General features: G+C 37.5%; 2 protein-coding genes across 3 annotated transcripts; both read left to right on the forward strand.

The window, feature by feature from the left end:
- Positions 1 to 2,288: 2,288 nt before the first annotated feature.
- On the forward strand, positions 2,289 to 4,352 carry LOC106402261 (tubby-like F-box protein 6). The gene is made up of 5 exons (XM_013842957.3): positions 2,289 to 2,558; positions 2,739 to 3,138; positions 3,210 to 3,297; positions 3,377 to 3,509; positions 3,604 to 4,352. The coding sequence occupies exons 2-5, from the start codon at positions 2,824 to 2,826 to the stop codon at positions 4,250 to 4,252; spliced, it is 1,185 nt and encodes a 394-aa protein (XP_013698411.3). The 5' UTR covers positions 2,289 to 2,558; positions 2,739 to 2,823; the 3' UTR covers positions 4,253 to 4,352.
- Positions 4,353 to 4,369: 17 nt separating this feature from the next.
- LOC106399950 (CBS domain-containing protein CBSX3, mitochondrial-like) lies at positions 4,370 to 6,496 on the forward strand. Of its 2 annotated transcripts, none has more exons than XM_013840387.3 (5): positions 4,370 to 4,773; positions 5,472 to 5,553; positions 5,933 to 6,006; positions 6,110 to 6,170; positions 6,258 to 6,496. In XM_013840387.3, the coding sequence occupies exons 1-5, from the start codon at positions 4,411 to 4,413 to the stop codon at positions 6,398 to 6,400; spliced, it is 723 nt and encodes a 240-aa protein (XP_013695841.2). In that variant the 5' UTR covers positions 4,370 to 4,410; the 3' UTR covers positions 6,401 to 6,496. The 2 variants fall into 2 exon arrangements, with proteins under 2 accessions (XP_013695841.2, XP_048616906.1); XM_048760949.1 differs by having other exon boundaries at positions 4,411 to 4,764.
- The last annotated feature ends 7,102 nt before the right edge of the window (positions 6,497 to 13,598 follow it).

A 13,598-nucleotide genomic window follows, 5' to 3' on the forward strand; every position in this document is an offset into this window, starting at 1 on the left:
TGTCTCATCGTTTTTTTAGTTCATTTCCCAAGTTTAAGGATCATTTTGTTGAGTACAATTCACAAAGTTATAAATCAAATTGATCAAAAAGTCACGATCTATTTACTTTTCTAAACCCATTTTCCAATAAAAACTTAAAATAGTACATTCTTCTAATTGCAACTAAAAAGTGTCCATTTTTCAAGTTGAGCTTTTAAAACTACTACCCCCTAAAGTTAAAGCATTTAGAAATTCTAGTCGGTTAGTTTCAATATTATTAAAACATGATCATTGCTAATTTTTACCCTTATAACTACTTGGCATATTACTTATTTTGCCATTGGTTTTTTCAGAGTTAAAATTGTTATTAAGGGCATAATCATAATTTGCTTAGTGGACTAACATATTAATCTAACCACAAAAAATTGAAACCGTAACTCGCTACTTTAATAACCCTTTGATGCGTATATGTTTAATGTATCCTCCTTTTTTTTTTGTCGTCAATGTTTTATTTTAAAAACGGCCGAAGCTCATTTTCTTACACAAACCCCAACGGGCTGAACAAACATACATCTGGGCCTAAAGCCCAATACATAGTGCCGACACTGTCCAAGTCTATCAACACGTGTCTACGCACTACCTTCATCTTGTCTCACCGGTTCCGCCGGAGAAGGATCGGCGGTAACGCCGGATATTCTAACCACGGAGAGATACATCGGATAAACCGAGATCTCATCCGACTCCTTGCTAACCACCACTGGATATTTCATCCCGATACTCTAACCGCTTCTTTTCTCTCTTGACCGTCGCACCATCATCGGAGGACAACAACCATCTCCGATAACACGCCCTCACAACCACACACCAGACATGATGACGACAAACACCAAAACATAAAAAACAGAAACATAAACTAGTAAACATAACCCGCAAGATACGGGGATCCAAAACCGACAGAGCAAACCAAAGAAGGCTTCTACCCTTCGGAAACTGAAGCCGACGAAGACGGAGCTAAACGAGCCTCCGCTTCCCGGGAACTTGAGCCGGCGTCGACAGATCTGAGAAAGCCTCTGCCTCCCGGAAGAAAGCCGGCGACGAAGAAGCTAGGGTAGCCTCCATCTCCTGGAACCATAAGCTTGAACATGCAACCCGAATAAACGCACCGTGGTGAAAAAAAGAGGGATCCGGCGACGGCACGGTCGCTCACGCGCCGCCCGACCGCCGGATCAAACTTTCTCTTTCTTTGTCTCCTCAATGTATCCTCCTTTATGAACTCATTTATAACCGTTTGCTATCAATTTATTTTCTTATCAAAGAGTTTTTTTTTTTCTTGACAAAGAGTTTCTTGACAGGTTTTACACGATTCTAATAATAATAGCATTAATAATTAATATTAAAACTTATAAAGTGGGTGTATATCCTATATTACACTACTCAAATGGTATATTACATAGTATATGGTTTAAATATGTTTACGTTATTTTTTCAAAAAAAAATATATTTACATTACATGCAACAATCGTTCCAAATTAAGCTTTGTATATCTTATATTATTCTATTCTAATAGTATACTACATAGTAAATGATTTAAATATGTTTACATTACATGCAACAATCGTTACAACTTAAGCTTTGTAATCATATTTTTCATGTTTTTTTTTTTTGCAATAATATAATTGACATCCTTTTTTCTTCCCCTAAACAACCTATCTTCGGTTTCATTCCTCACTTCTAAACTTCTTTTTATAAATAAAGCGAACAAACTTCAGCTTAAGGTCGATTCCAAACTTTTGGATGTTCATTCGAGAATGCGGATCGTGTTTGGTATCAATTTTTAGATATAGCAATTTAAAATCCGTTCAAGTATATAAGTCGGATCTAATCAGGTACGGGACCTAGAATTTCGGGTAGATTCCGAATCGTTTTTTTGATCTAGATATTATTAACTAATTACGTTAATAACTTAAAATGTTAATAAATACAAGAAAATATACCATGATTTTATTCAAACCTTATTACATAATTTAAAACATATCGCCTATATATACATATTATTTCCATAGAACATTAAACATATAATAATTTGCACAAATATAATATTTCTGGTAAAACATTTAAATATAGAAACAAAATTAAAATATAAATTTATATCAAATAAAGATGGTTTGTTTCAGAAATAAACACGCGCTTTGAAAGCACGGATCAAAATATAGTATAACTTAAAAAAAAAAAAAAAATGCCAGTAAGCAAAATAGTAATCAAAAATGGAAGAGAGATAAATGCTAACTAGAGTAAATAACTAATAAATTCAATAGAAAGGAGTCGTAATGGGCCGCGCGTAGTGTTCCTTAACTTTCCATCTCCTCTTTCCTCGTCCAATTGCAGTTATCATCATCGTCCCCCTCCACACCTCGTCCGAATCGAAGCTAACGACATCGGAGGAGCGTGGTGGTGGTGGTGGTGGTGGTGGCTCTATCTACACATTCGAGGAGATTTTTTCAATTTTTTAATTCATAGGAATTCACCCAATTCTCATTCCCGATCCATCGTGCTTCCCCATGGATTTGTCGCTTCTGTTGGTACATTCATCCTCTCTCTCTCTTGTTTCTCAATATGCTTTCAATTTTTTTATTAATTAATAAATCTTTCTCGGGGCTCTCTACACGGTAATGGCGGGGAAGCCGGATCCATGCCCCTTTTCATCATTTTCATATTTGAAACTGAGACATCTTTTTTTTTATAATCTTTGTTGTTTGAAGCTCCTTCCGTAACAACATTTCTTGGGGATTTAGGGTTTTGATTTTGTGTGGCTCACCCAAAATCAAACCAAAGCAAAGCAAAGCAATGCCTTTCAAGAAGATGGTTCGTGAGCTTAGGGGTCGTAACAAAGCCGTCGGAAGGTCTCACATTGCTCCTGAAGGGTCTTCTTCTTCGTCGTCTTCTCCATCGACTGAACAGAGCATTTGGGTTGATTTGCCTCCTGAGTTGCTTCTTGACATCATCCATCGGATTGAGTCTGGACAGTCTTTGTGGCCTGGGAGGAGAGACGTCGTTGCTTGCGCCTCTGTTTGTAGGTCGTGGAGGGAGATGACTAAAGATGAAGTTGTTAAAGCTCCTCAGCTCTCTGGTCTCCTCACTTTTCCTGTTTCGCTAACACAGGTGGTTTATTAATAACTCCTAGTTTTGTGATGATCGTTGTATGACGTTATTGGGTTCTACTTGTTTCTCAGCCTGGTCCTAGAGATGCTCCGATTCAGTGCTTTATCAAACGAGAAAGAGCCACTGGGATATACCGTCTCTACCTCGGTTTAAGCCCTGGTAGTAGTTTACTCCTTTTCTTTGGATTTGGAGTCTTTGTAGAGTGTATTTATGTGAGTTTTGTTTTTGTAATTTGCAGCTCTTTCTGGCGACAAGAGTAAGCTCTTACTGTCGGCTAAGAAAGTCAGGATGGCGACCGGTATGGAGTTTGTTGTATCCTTGTCGGGAAATGACTTCTCAAGAAGTAGCACTAGTTACATAGGGAAACTTAGGTTTGTATGTGCTAAAGCTAAAGACTCAGTTTCTTCTCGCCTTGATTGTTCTTATCGTCATGCCGTTAGTAAGTTTTGTTGTTTTTGTGGATAGATCTAATTTCCTTGGAACTAAGTTCACGGTCTACGAAATCCAACCACCTCCGGTTTATTCCGAAAGATCGTCTAACCGGAAACTACCACCATCCATGCGTGTGTCTCCATGGGTATCATCTTCAACTCAGAGTTACAACATGGCGTCGATCTTGTATGAGCTGAATGTCCTCAGAACCAGAGGTCCAAGAAGAATGCAATGTATCATGAACAGCATCCCTGTTTCTTCGATTCAAGAAGGCGGACAAGTTCATTCTCCGACCGAGTTCACAAACCTAGGAAATAAGAAGAACAAGAAGAAGTCGGTGATGGATTTCTGCACAGGGAACATGGGAGGAGAATCCGTTGTAAAGGAACCATTAGTCCTGAAAAACAAGTCACCGAGATGGCACGAGCAGCTCCAGTGCTGGTGCCTAAACTTCAAAGGACGAGTCACGGTCGCCTCCGTGAAAAACTTCCAGCTAATTGCAGCTGCTGCAGAAGCGGGGAAGAACATGAACATACCAGAGGAGGAGCAAGAGAGAGTGATATTACAGTTTGGGAAGATAGGGAAAGATATTTTCACCATGGATTATCGTTACCCGATCTCCGCATTCCAAGCGTTTGCCATTTGTTTAAGCAGCTTCGACACGAAGCCTGTCTGCCAATGAAATCATTTTCTCTGTTTGCAGTTTGTTGTGTGTTTGATGAATGTTGTACATACTTTTCCTTCTTGGAACAAAAAAAAAAGTCATATCTGTTTTTTTCCAACTTCATCTACTTGAAATTATTTAACTAATGAGGAATTAACGTTTGGTTTAGGCAAGGTATGTTCTTAGTCTTTATTTGGAAGCAAAAGATTTACTACAAATCTCGAAAAAGCTTTCCTTTATTACATAACTCAACTCCTTGTTTCTCTCATTGCAAAAGATTAAAGATGAAAGCTTTTGTGAGAGGTCTAATAGCAAGAGCTAATCTTGAGATGCCAAAGATTCAGAGGAAATGGGCATGGAAGGAATCGGCCGGTTTTGGTGGCGTTACTCCGCCTCCTCCGCCGCCGGAGAAAGGGTTGGAGAATTTGACGGTGGCGGATGTCTTGTTGACAAAAGACACTGACGGCGGCGGCGGCGGCAAAGTTGACACGTTGATCTCCTGCCGTACCAACGACACCGTTTTTGACGCAGTTAAGAATGTTCGTTCACTAACTCCTTTTGTTTCCGTTACTATTAGTAGCTCAAGCCCATGCATCCACCACGTTACATACGCATTAAGTGTTAGTGCGTGTACAAGTTGGGGTGTTCTCCAACAAACAGGGGTTTCTTTCCAACTTATTTTTAATTTTAAAAAATATCTCTCTTTATGTTCTCTTTCTACCCAAACCTAAACTAAACTTGAATTAAGTTATAGAAGTTGGTCACAAATCTCAAACTAAAAGCATATGACTCCATTATTACTTAACATATATATTATTTTTACCAAAGGGTTTGCAAACTAAACTTTGTTTATTAGTGTTCGGTTTCGTTGCCTACTCCACGTTGTTCTGTGTGAATGCGTCCCACCAAATAAGACGTGGTTAAATTCTACATTCAGTGGAATATATAATACAAAGACTTTGAGTACATTACATATTTTCTTATGTCATGCATACACTTATAGGATTTTGTTTCTTTGTTTTTGAGAACAATATTTGATATATATGTTTGAATTTGGATTGCACGTAAAACAAATCACTGGAATATATTTATTTTGGTTACATTATATTTGATCGGAACAATGTTCGTATATGCATATAAGTAATGCACTCGTGCTTGTGTTTCATGTAAAAGAATAGATCGTAATATATTTTCTTATAAGCAGTAACTGTTTTTTGTTATATTAAACTAAAATCAGATGGCAAAGCATAATATTGGATCGTTGGTCGTGCTAAGACCTGGAGACCAGCAATACATTGCAGGAATTGTCACAGAGAGAGGTGAAGGCTTTCTTTTTTTTTTTAATCTTTTTTTTTTGTGCACCGGGTGAAGGCTTTCTTTAATTATGTTATTTCCGACAAAAAGAGCACTTCATATCTTGAAATTTTGCAGTTACCGGTATACAAAAAAAAATCACATTACCCCAACCCCCAGAGAATGTACTCATGTGATATGAACACATCTTATTCACTAGCATTCCATAATTTGTGATGATAAATGTGATTAATCGTATCTTCTTGATTCACGGGAAAATAGTTGTTGTATTAAGTAAAAATAGAATGGTGAATACCTATCAAATCACAGTCGGAATTTAAGTTATCTGCGTCTGACAAATTTTCCTATTTTATAATCGAAATGGACTGGTGGATTGTGAAACAGACTATATGAAAAAGATCATTGGGGCGGGAAGATCATCAAAGGTTACAAAAGTTGGAGAAGTTATGACAGATGAGGTCAAAATAAACATAACATACTATATATTTTAAGTTAATATCTCGGATTTACTTGATTTATCGAGTTAAAGTTATTAAAAAGTTTGGGAATTACTTTGGCCAGAGCAAGTTGGTCAGTGTTTCGTCGGGGACAAACATAATCAAAGCAATGCAGCTTATGTCAGGTAATTTAATTTTTTTTAAATATATATATATATATGTTGAATGTATATGTAATCCAAGATGTAAATTATGTTTTGTAAATGGTGTAGAGAATCATATAAGACATGTACCGGTGATTGACGGTAAGATAGTGGGGATGATCTCTATGGTTGATGTCGTTAGAGCAATTGTAGACCATCAAAATGGCGAGCTCAAGCGCTTGAATCAGTTCATCAAAGGAGACTATTACTAGTTCAAACTCAACAGAAGAAATCAAGTGCGCAGATTCTACAATAATATCGATATTTATGTAAATACTATCAATAATCTTTAAAACACTTACCACCCCCATGATGCAGTCCTTAATTTTCTTTTTACAAAGAAAAAAACTAACAAAACCCTATCCGATTGAAGAGCCAGCCGGCGTCATCTAAGGAGGACAAGTCGCTGACCACCGGAGCTTTACCGATTTATTCTAAATAGAAAATTGATCTGATAGTTTAACCGATATACCACCAACTATTCAAACTATTGGTTAACATGACGACATACATAAACTAACATGTGTTATGTAGTCAAGATCATAATATATTGGATTTCGGAATCCAACAACCCAATCTTCAAAATCCCATCTAAATCAAAAACTGATTAAAACCAATTTTATTGATTCTAACCAGTTAAGATTTATACGTTAAATTGAAATTTTTTTAGATGTGTGGTCCTTTATTATCATTTAATTTATTAATATTGATTTGAAACTATTACATCATAGAAGAAAATTGACATATGAAGTACAAAGAGAAATGTAATGATATTTTTTCACACTGTAAATAGCGGAAATAAATTTTGATGAGATACTAACAATACTATGACGAGTTTGTTAAAATCTAAGATAAATATCTAGACGTTCAGTACATACACTAGCAGTCATACTTATAAGACCTTTTAAGATATAACACTTTTCATAATTTAAAGAGATTTTTCTATTTGATTGATTTTGTCAATTTTGTTCATTATTAGCTTTGAGAAGCCGTGATGAATATATTGAAGCAAAACGCATGCGAAAGCCCTAAACGGATTAGTAGATAGAAACTTCAACACCAAAAACCAAGAAAAACTCGACCTAAAATTTAAGAAATAAGAACCTGGTGACTAAAAGTGAAAACCTTATGCCCAGAAACAATTGTTGCAGATTTGCATCAGATCCACCGATACCTATGAGAAGACCGAGTTCTCGCGTTCAAACACCATATCTTCTAATGAAGAAGACTCCTAGTAGATCTAGTATGAAAAACACCGAAAGGTATTGGATGCATCTGGAAACCATCAACAAATACTCACTTCTATATCTATCAAAATCAGAGTCAAATCAAGAAAAAAAGCTATACCATGACATATCGTAAATTTTTACACTTTCATATAAAATCGAAATTTCAAAATAAACTAAATACAAACAAAAGGCACAATGTGATAGCTTAAAAACTACCGAACATCGGCCGTAAGAGATTAAAAATAAAAATAAGTTTTTGAGAAAAGGCGGCTGTTTAGGATTTTCGATGTGTGATTTGTGAATCTGTGATGTATAGTTAGTGTTAATATTCAAAACATAAATAAGTGCAAACAAATGGACACTAGATGTCATGTCGTACAAAAAAAAACGAGTAAACGACACAACGGCCAATTCATATTTCAACAGAGTCTAGCGGTCCTGATCAATACATATACCGACGTTCTGTGAAAAAATATACATAAAAATACTTGACACATTGTTCACTGAAAGAGAAAGGATTGGGTAACTTTGTTTTTGCTATGAACATGTCTTCTGAGTCAAGGTAGAGAGGTCCATGAGTATTAATGATGTTTTGTACATAGGTAGCTTAACATGAGAAGTTAATAACATTAATAAGTTTGTTTTGGGTCGTAAATAAAGTTTTCAAACTTCATTGGTAGACTATTATTTGGTTTGCTCAACATGAATTGTCTCTTTTAGTGACGTGTTAGCATTACTGGAAAATGTTCTTAGACAATAAGATAGTACAAGATAATGCAACTATATTGTTGTGAGTTCAATGTACAGTTTTTTATAAACACTTAAGCGTAATGTCTACTTGAGACTTCATTGAGTTTCACTCTGACTTGAGTGTGTTTTCCAAACTTACACAAGTATTCCTTATAAAAACATAAGATAGAAAAAGGGTTAATGATAGTATAAAAGATAATCGACAAATGGTATTGATTGAGCATCTGTTGTGATTTGTGAACCCTGTTCCATTACGTTGTCTACTGGCGTCATGTAACTCGATGACCATCTCTTTTCTCCCTTTCTTTGAAAGAATCAAGCGTTAAAAGAAATGGTAATGAATTGTGCATAAGATTGACCAACGTTCTTGGTACGGCCCTATATAGGCTGTTTCTCACTGGATCGCTTGAAGAGGACGTGGATGAATAATAGAAGATGATGAAGGACTTTACCGACTGCTCAGAGGTTGTTTAGCTATTCCTGAGACACAGGTGTGCCTTGCTTGGTGTCTGTTGAAAAAACGGATCGGATAGAGCAGAGTTGCAGCTAATAATTTGAGAAATAGTGCAAGAAACAGAACACCGGATTTAACGTGGAAAACCCCAAAAGGTAAAAACCACGGACAAAGTAGAAGAATTTATTAGGAGGAAAATAATAGGAGTTACAACCTCTCAATTATAACAGAGAAACTGATTAATAATTCTCTTGTTATAACAGGAGCAAACGCTCAAACTCTCTAAATAATTTTCTCTCTTTCTCTCACTTATCTCTTTCTCACTTCTCTTGGTGATTTTTGATTTTTTTTTTGGGAATAATGAAATGGTTCACCATAGCTCTCCTTTTATAAGCATGAAGAAGGTGTTTGGTGAGCTTACAATCTTTGACAAAACCAACGTCAACAATTTCAGCCGCCTAACATCACCGCCCATGCCGACCATCATCACAACGTGATTTAACAATCTCCTACTTGAAGATTTGATTGAGGAGCAATCGGATCTTCGCACCATTCTTTCTACCTTGTCATTTCCATGTTGCTTACGTCTCCAGCAGGCCACAAGAGGATTGACACCAAATAAACTTGTTCGTATCAACTGGTTTCGTCATAAAATCTGCTATGTTTTCTTTTGTATGAATCTTCTGCATATCCACCGTGCCCTCTTCCACTTTCTCTCGAACAAAGTGATACTGGACTCGAATATGCTTGGTCTTTGAATGAAAGGCTGAATTTCTTGCAAGATGCACAGCACTTTGACTGTCATAAAAAAGAGAAATTTTCTCTTGTTTGTGTCCAAGTTCCTCCATCACCATCTTCAACCACATTGCTTCTTTACTAGCTTGTGTAGCTGCTACATACTCTGCTTCTGTTGTTGATGTAGCCACAATTGATTGCAGTTTTGAAACCCAGCTTACAACTCCGCTAGCAAAAAAACACATATCCCGTTGTGGATTTGCTTTTATCCAGATCGCCTGTATAATCTGAATCAACATAGCCTCTAACAACAAAATCTGAACCTCCATAACATAATGCAACATCTGAGGTTCCCTTAATGTATCGTAGGATCCTCTTTACGGCATTCCAGTGCTCTTTACTAGGATTCGCCATGTACCGACTTACTACTCCCACTGCTTGTGCAATGTCTGGTTGTGTACAAATCATTGCAAACATTAAGCTTCCCACTGCTGATGCATACGGTACTCGAGACATCTCCATCCTTCCTTCTTCACTGCTAGGACTCATATTGGAGGATAACTTGAAATTAATAGGAAGTGGGGTAGAGATTGCCTTACAATCTTGCATGTTGAACCTCCGCAAGATTTTCTTTAAATAACTTTTCTGTGACAGCCAAATCTTCCTATTATTTCTGTCTCGGTGAATTTGCATCCCTATAATCTTGTTTGCTGGTACCAAGTCCTTCATCTCGAACTCCCTAGCCAACTGTGCCTTCAATTCTTTGATACGATCATTGTTGGGGCCTGCTATCAACATGTCGTCTACATACAACAACAGAGTAATGAACTCTCCTTCATCAAACCTCTTGAAATATGCACAAGGGTCAGCATGAAGTCTGATGTATCCAAGGCTCATAATAAAGGAATCAAATCTCTTGTACCAGCATCTTGGCGCCTACTTTAGACCGTACAGAGATTTGTTCAACCTGCAAACCAAGTTCTCTTGTTCTTTTTCTTCAAAACCTTCTGGTTGGAGCATATAAATTTCTTCCTCAAGATCTCCATGAAGAAAGGCTGTTTTTACATCTAACTGCTCTAGATGTAAGTCAAACGTAGCGCACATTTCCAGTAGTATTCGAATGGTTGTAAATCGAACTACTGGTGAAAAAATTTCATTGAAGTCAATGACTTCCTTTTGAGCATAGCCTTTTACCACCAATCTAGCACGATACCGCTCCACTTGATCATCACCATTTCGCTTGATCTTATAGAACCATTTGTTTCCAATGGCTTTTCTTCCTTGCGGTAATGGTACGAGCTCCCAAGTTTTATTTTTATGTAGAGCTTCAATTTCTTCTTGCATTGCTTCCATCCACTGAGATACATCTGAACGGCTCATTGCTTCTTGGAGACTTGATGGCTCTCCTTCCTCAGTTAAAAGACAGTATGCAACATTGCAGCTTATATCATAATCTTTGTGCCAAGCTGGTGTAGTTCTTACACGTTTTCCTTTACTAAGTTCTTCTTCCAACTCGGCAGGTTCTGCTTCCTCGTGTTCTGGTGTTGCTTCAGAAGAATTCTCCTTTTCCACTTGTACTGCTACAGTCTCTGGCATTTCTTTTGAACTGCTATTTTCTTCTTCGATCTTTTTATCTTCAGTGAAGATAACATCCCTGCTGATTATAACCTTGTGGGCAGTGGGATCCCATAGGCGATACCCCTTTACTCCATCAGTATATCCCAAGAACAAGCACTTTCTAGACTTTGGATCTAGTTTTGTAGTTTCTTGGGTATTGTACATTACGTATACTGGACTTCCAAATATATGAAGATCTGAATAGTCTACTGGCTTTTCCGTCCACATCTTCATCGGTGTTTTCAACTCAATTGCAGTCGATGGCGAGTGATTTATCACATAATAGGCGGTGTTGACTGCTTCTGCCCAAAACTTCTTTTCTAAGCTTGCAGCTCCCAACATTGCTCTTGTTCTTTCTAACAGAGTTTTGTTCATCCGCTCTGCCACTCCGTTTTGTTGTGGAGTGTATGATGTACTGAACTGCCTTTTGATGCCCTCTTCTTTACAGAATTTGCTAAATGCATCACCAGTGTATTCACCTCCATTATCTGACCTCAAACACTTGATCTTCTTCTCAGATTCAAGCTCCACCCGTGCTTTGAAAACTTTGAAAACTGAAAACACATCTGCCTTACTCTTGATAGGATAGACCCAACATCTCCTGGAGTAGTCATCGATGAAGGACACAAAGTACTTCGCTCCTCCTAGTGATATGATGGGTGCTTGCCACACATCAGAGTGAACCAATTCTAGGACAGCTTTACTTCTAGAATTTGATGTGCTAAACTTCAACCGATGTTGCTTGCTTGTTAAACAATGTTCACAAAAGGATAGTGATACATTTGTGAGACCCGGAAATAACTTCTTCTCTGCAAGAATTTTCATGCCTTGCTCAGACATATGCCCAAGTTTTTTATGCCACACTGTTGTACTTTTCTCGCTGGAACTGCCTGAAGCAACTGATGCTTCTGATTCTGACAGAGTTTCTCCTTTCAACATGTATAACTTCACAGCTATCTTCTCTCCTTTCATAAGCACAAGTGCTCCTCTAATTACTTTTAGAGTTCCATTTTCAACTTCGACTTTGAAACCAATGTCATCAAGTTGCCCCACAGATAATAAATTCTTTTTCAGGCCTTCCACATGTCGCACGTCATGAATAGTACGAAATGTACCATCATACATCTTCATCTGAAAGGATCCAGTGCCAATGATCTTAAGTTCATGATCATTGCAACTGTACACAGATCCTCATATTTATGAAACCATTCTCTTCTAGAGGTTATGTGATATGTAGCTCCTGAGTCGAACAACCATATATCAGCAAACCTTCACCTATTTTCGCTTGAAAATGTTGCTTCACAACACAGAGCTATTCCATTGTCTGAAGTGTTTGCTACATTTCCTTGAGGGTTGGAATTCTTTAATTCCTAACAATCCTTCTTCAAGTGACCCTTCTTGCCACAATGGTAGCATTTTAAAGTCTTCTTACTTCTTGACTTTGATCTACCATGTTTGTGACTCCCCCTTGAGCTGTGTTCCATTGATCTCCCTCTCATCACTGTTAATGCCTCTACTTGTGAATTTTCTCGTCTGTCTTCCTTACTTTTGCGCCGACTTTCTTCTTCTAGAACTGCAGCTGCAACATCATCAAAGACTAGACTGTCGGTGGAGACATTATTTTTTAAGTTGATGATGAGTTGATCATATGAATCTGGTAGACTTTGAAGTAGAAGCTCAACACGCTCTTGTGATTCTACTTTATAACTCAATGAAGTGAGTTGAGAAAATAAAGTATTCAAGGTGTTGATGTGCTCCGTCACTGAAGTAGATTCTCCCATTCGAAGAGTATAAAGCTTCCTCTTGAGGAAAATTTTATTGTGCAGCGATTTGGCCTCGTACAATTTTGCAAGGTGATCCCATATCTCCTTTGCAGTCTTCTTCTCCTCTATGCTTGACAGTACTCCATCTGCAAGAGCCAGATGAAGATTTGCAATAGCATTCCCGTCCATTTCGTTCCACTTATCATCATCTGTGTATGTAGTCGGTCTTGCACTAATGGCCGCTAAACAACCATCTTTTCTCAAGATAGCTTTCATCATCAACTTCCACAGCGCAAAATTACTGCCGTTGAATTTCTCAATCTCAAATTTTGCCGCCATTGCTTCTTCCAGAACCTGGCTCTGATACCACTTGTTGAAAAAACGGATCGGATAGAGCAGGGTTGCAGCTAATAATTTGAGAAATAGTGCAAGAAACAGAACACCGGATTTAACGTGGAAAACCCCAAAGGGTAAAAACCACAGACAAGGTAGAAGAATTTATTAGGAGGAAAATAATAGGAGTTACAACCTCTCAATTATAACAGAGAAACTGATTAATAATTCTCTTGTTATAACATGAGCAAACACTCAAACTCTCTAAATAATTTTCTCTCTTTCTCTCACTTATCTCTTTCTCACTTCTCTTGGTGATTTTTGATTTTTTTTTGGGGATGAATGAAATGGTTCACCATAGCTCTCCTTTTATAAGCATGAAGAAGGTGTTTGGGTGAGCTCACAATCTTTGACAAAACCAACGTCAACAATTTCAGCCGCCTAACATCACCGTCCATGCCGACCATCATCACAACGTGATTTAACAATGTCTAGGATGAATCACCGAAGATCACTCTTCTTAGTACGA

Source organism: Brassica napus, chromosome C6 (assembly GCF_020379485.1).
Source record: "Brassica napus cultivar Da-Ae chromosome C6, Da-Ae, whole genome shotgun sequence".
Taxonomy (NCBI): domain Eukaryota; kingdom Viridiplantae; phylum Streptophyta; class Magnoliopsida; order Brassicales; family Brassicaceae; genus Brassica; species Brassica napus.

What these genes read in the sequence shown, in the direction of transcription:
- LOC106402261 (XM_013842957.3), top strand. Translation starts at nt 2,824, where the DNA reads ATGCCTTTCAAGAAGATGGTTCGTGAGCTTAGGGGTCGTAACAAAGCC. An exon ending in TTCCTGTTTCGCTAACACAG is followed by an intron (nt 3,139 to 3,209) that starts GTGGTTTATTAA and finishes CTTGTTTCTCAG; the next exon opens with CCTGGTCCTAGAGATGCTCC. An exon ending in CTACCTCGGTTTAAGCCCTG is followed by an intron (nt 3,298 to 3,376) that starts GTAGTAGTTTAC and finishes TGTAATTTGCAG; the next exon opens with CTCTTTCTGGCGACAAGAGT.
- LOC106399950 (XM_013840387.3), top strand. Translation starts at nt 4,411, where the DNA reads ATGTTCTTAGTCTTTATTTGGAAGCAAAAGATTTACTACAAATCTCGA. An exon ending in TTTTTGACGCAGTTAAGAAT is followed by an intron (nt 4,774 to 5,471) that starts GTTCGTTCACTA and finishes AACTAAAATCAG; the next exon opens with ATGGCAAAGCATAATATTGG. An exon ending in AGGAATTGTCACAGAGAGAG is followed by an intron (nt 5,554 to 5,932) that starts GTGAAGGCTTTC and finishes ATTGTGAAACAG; the next exon opens with ACTATATGAAAAAGATCATT.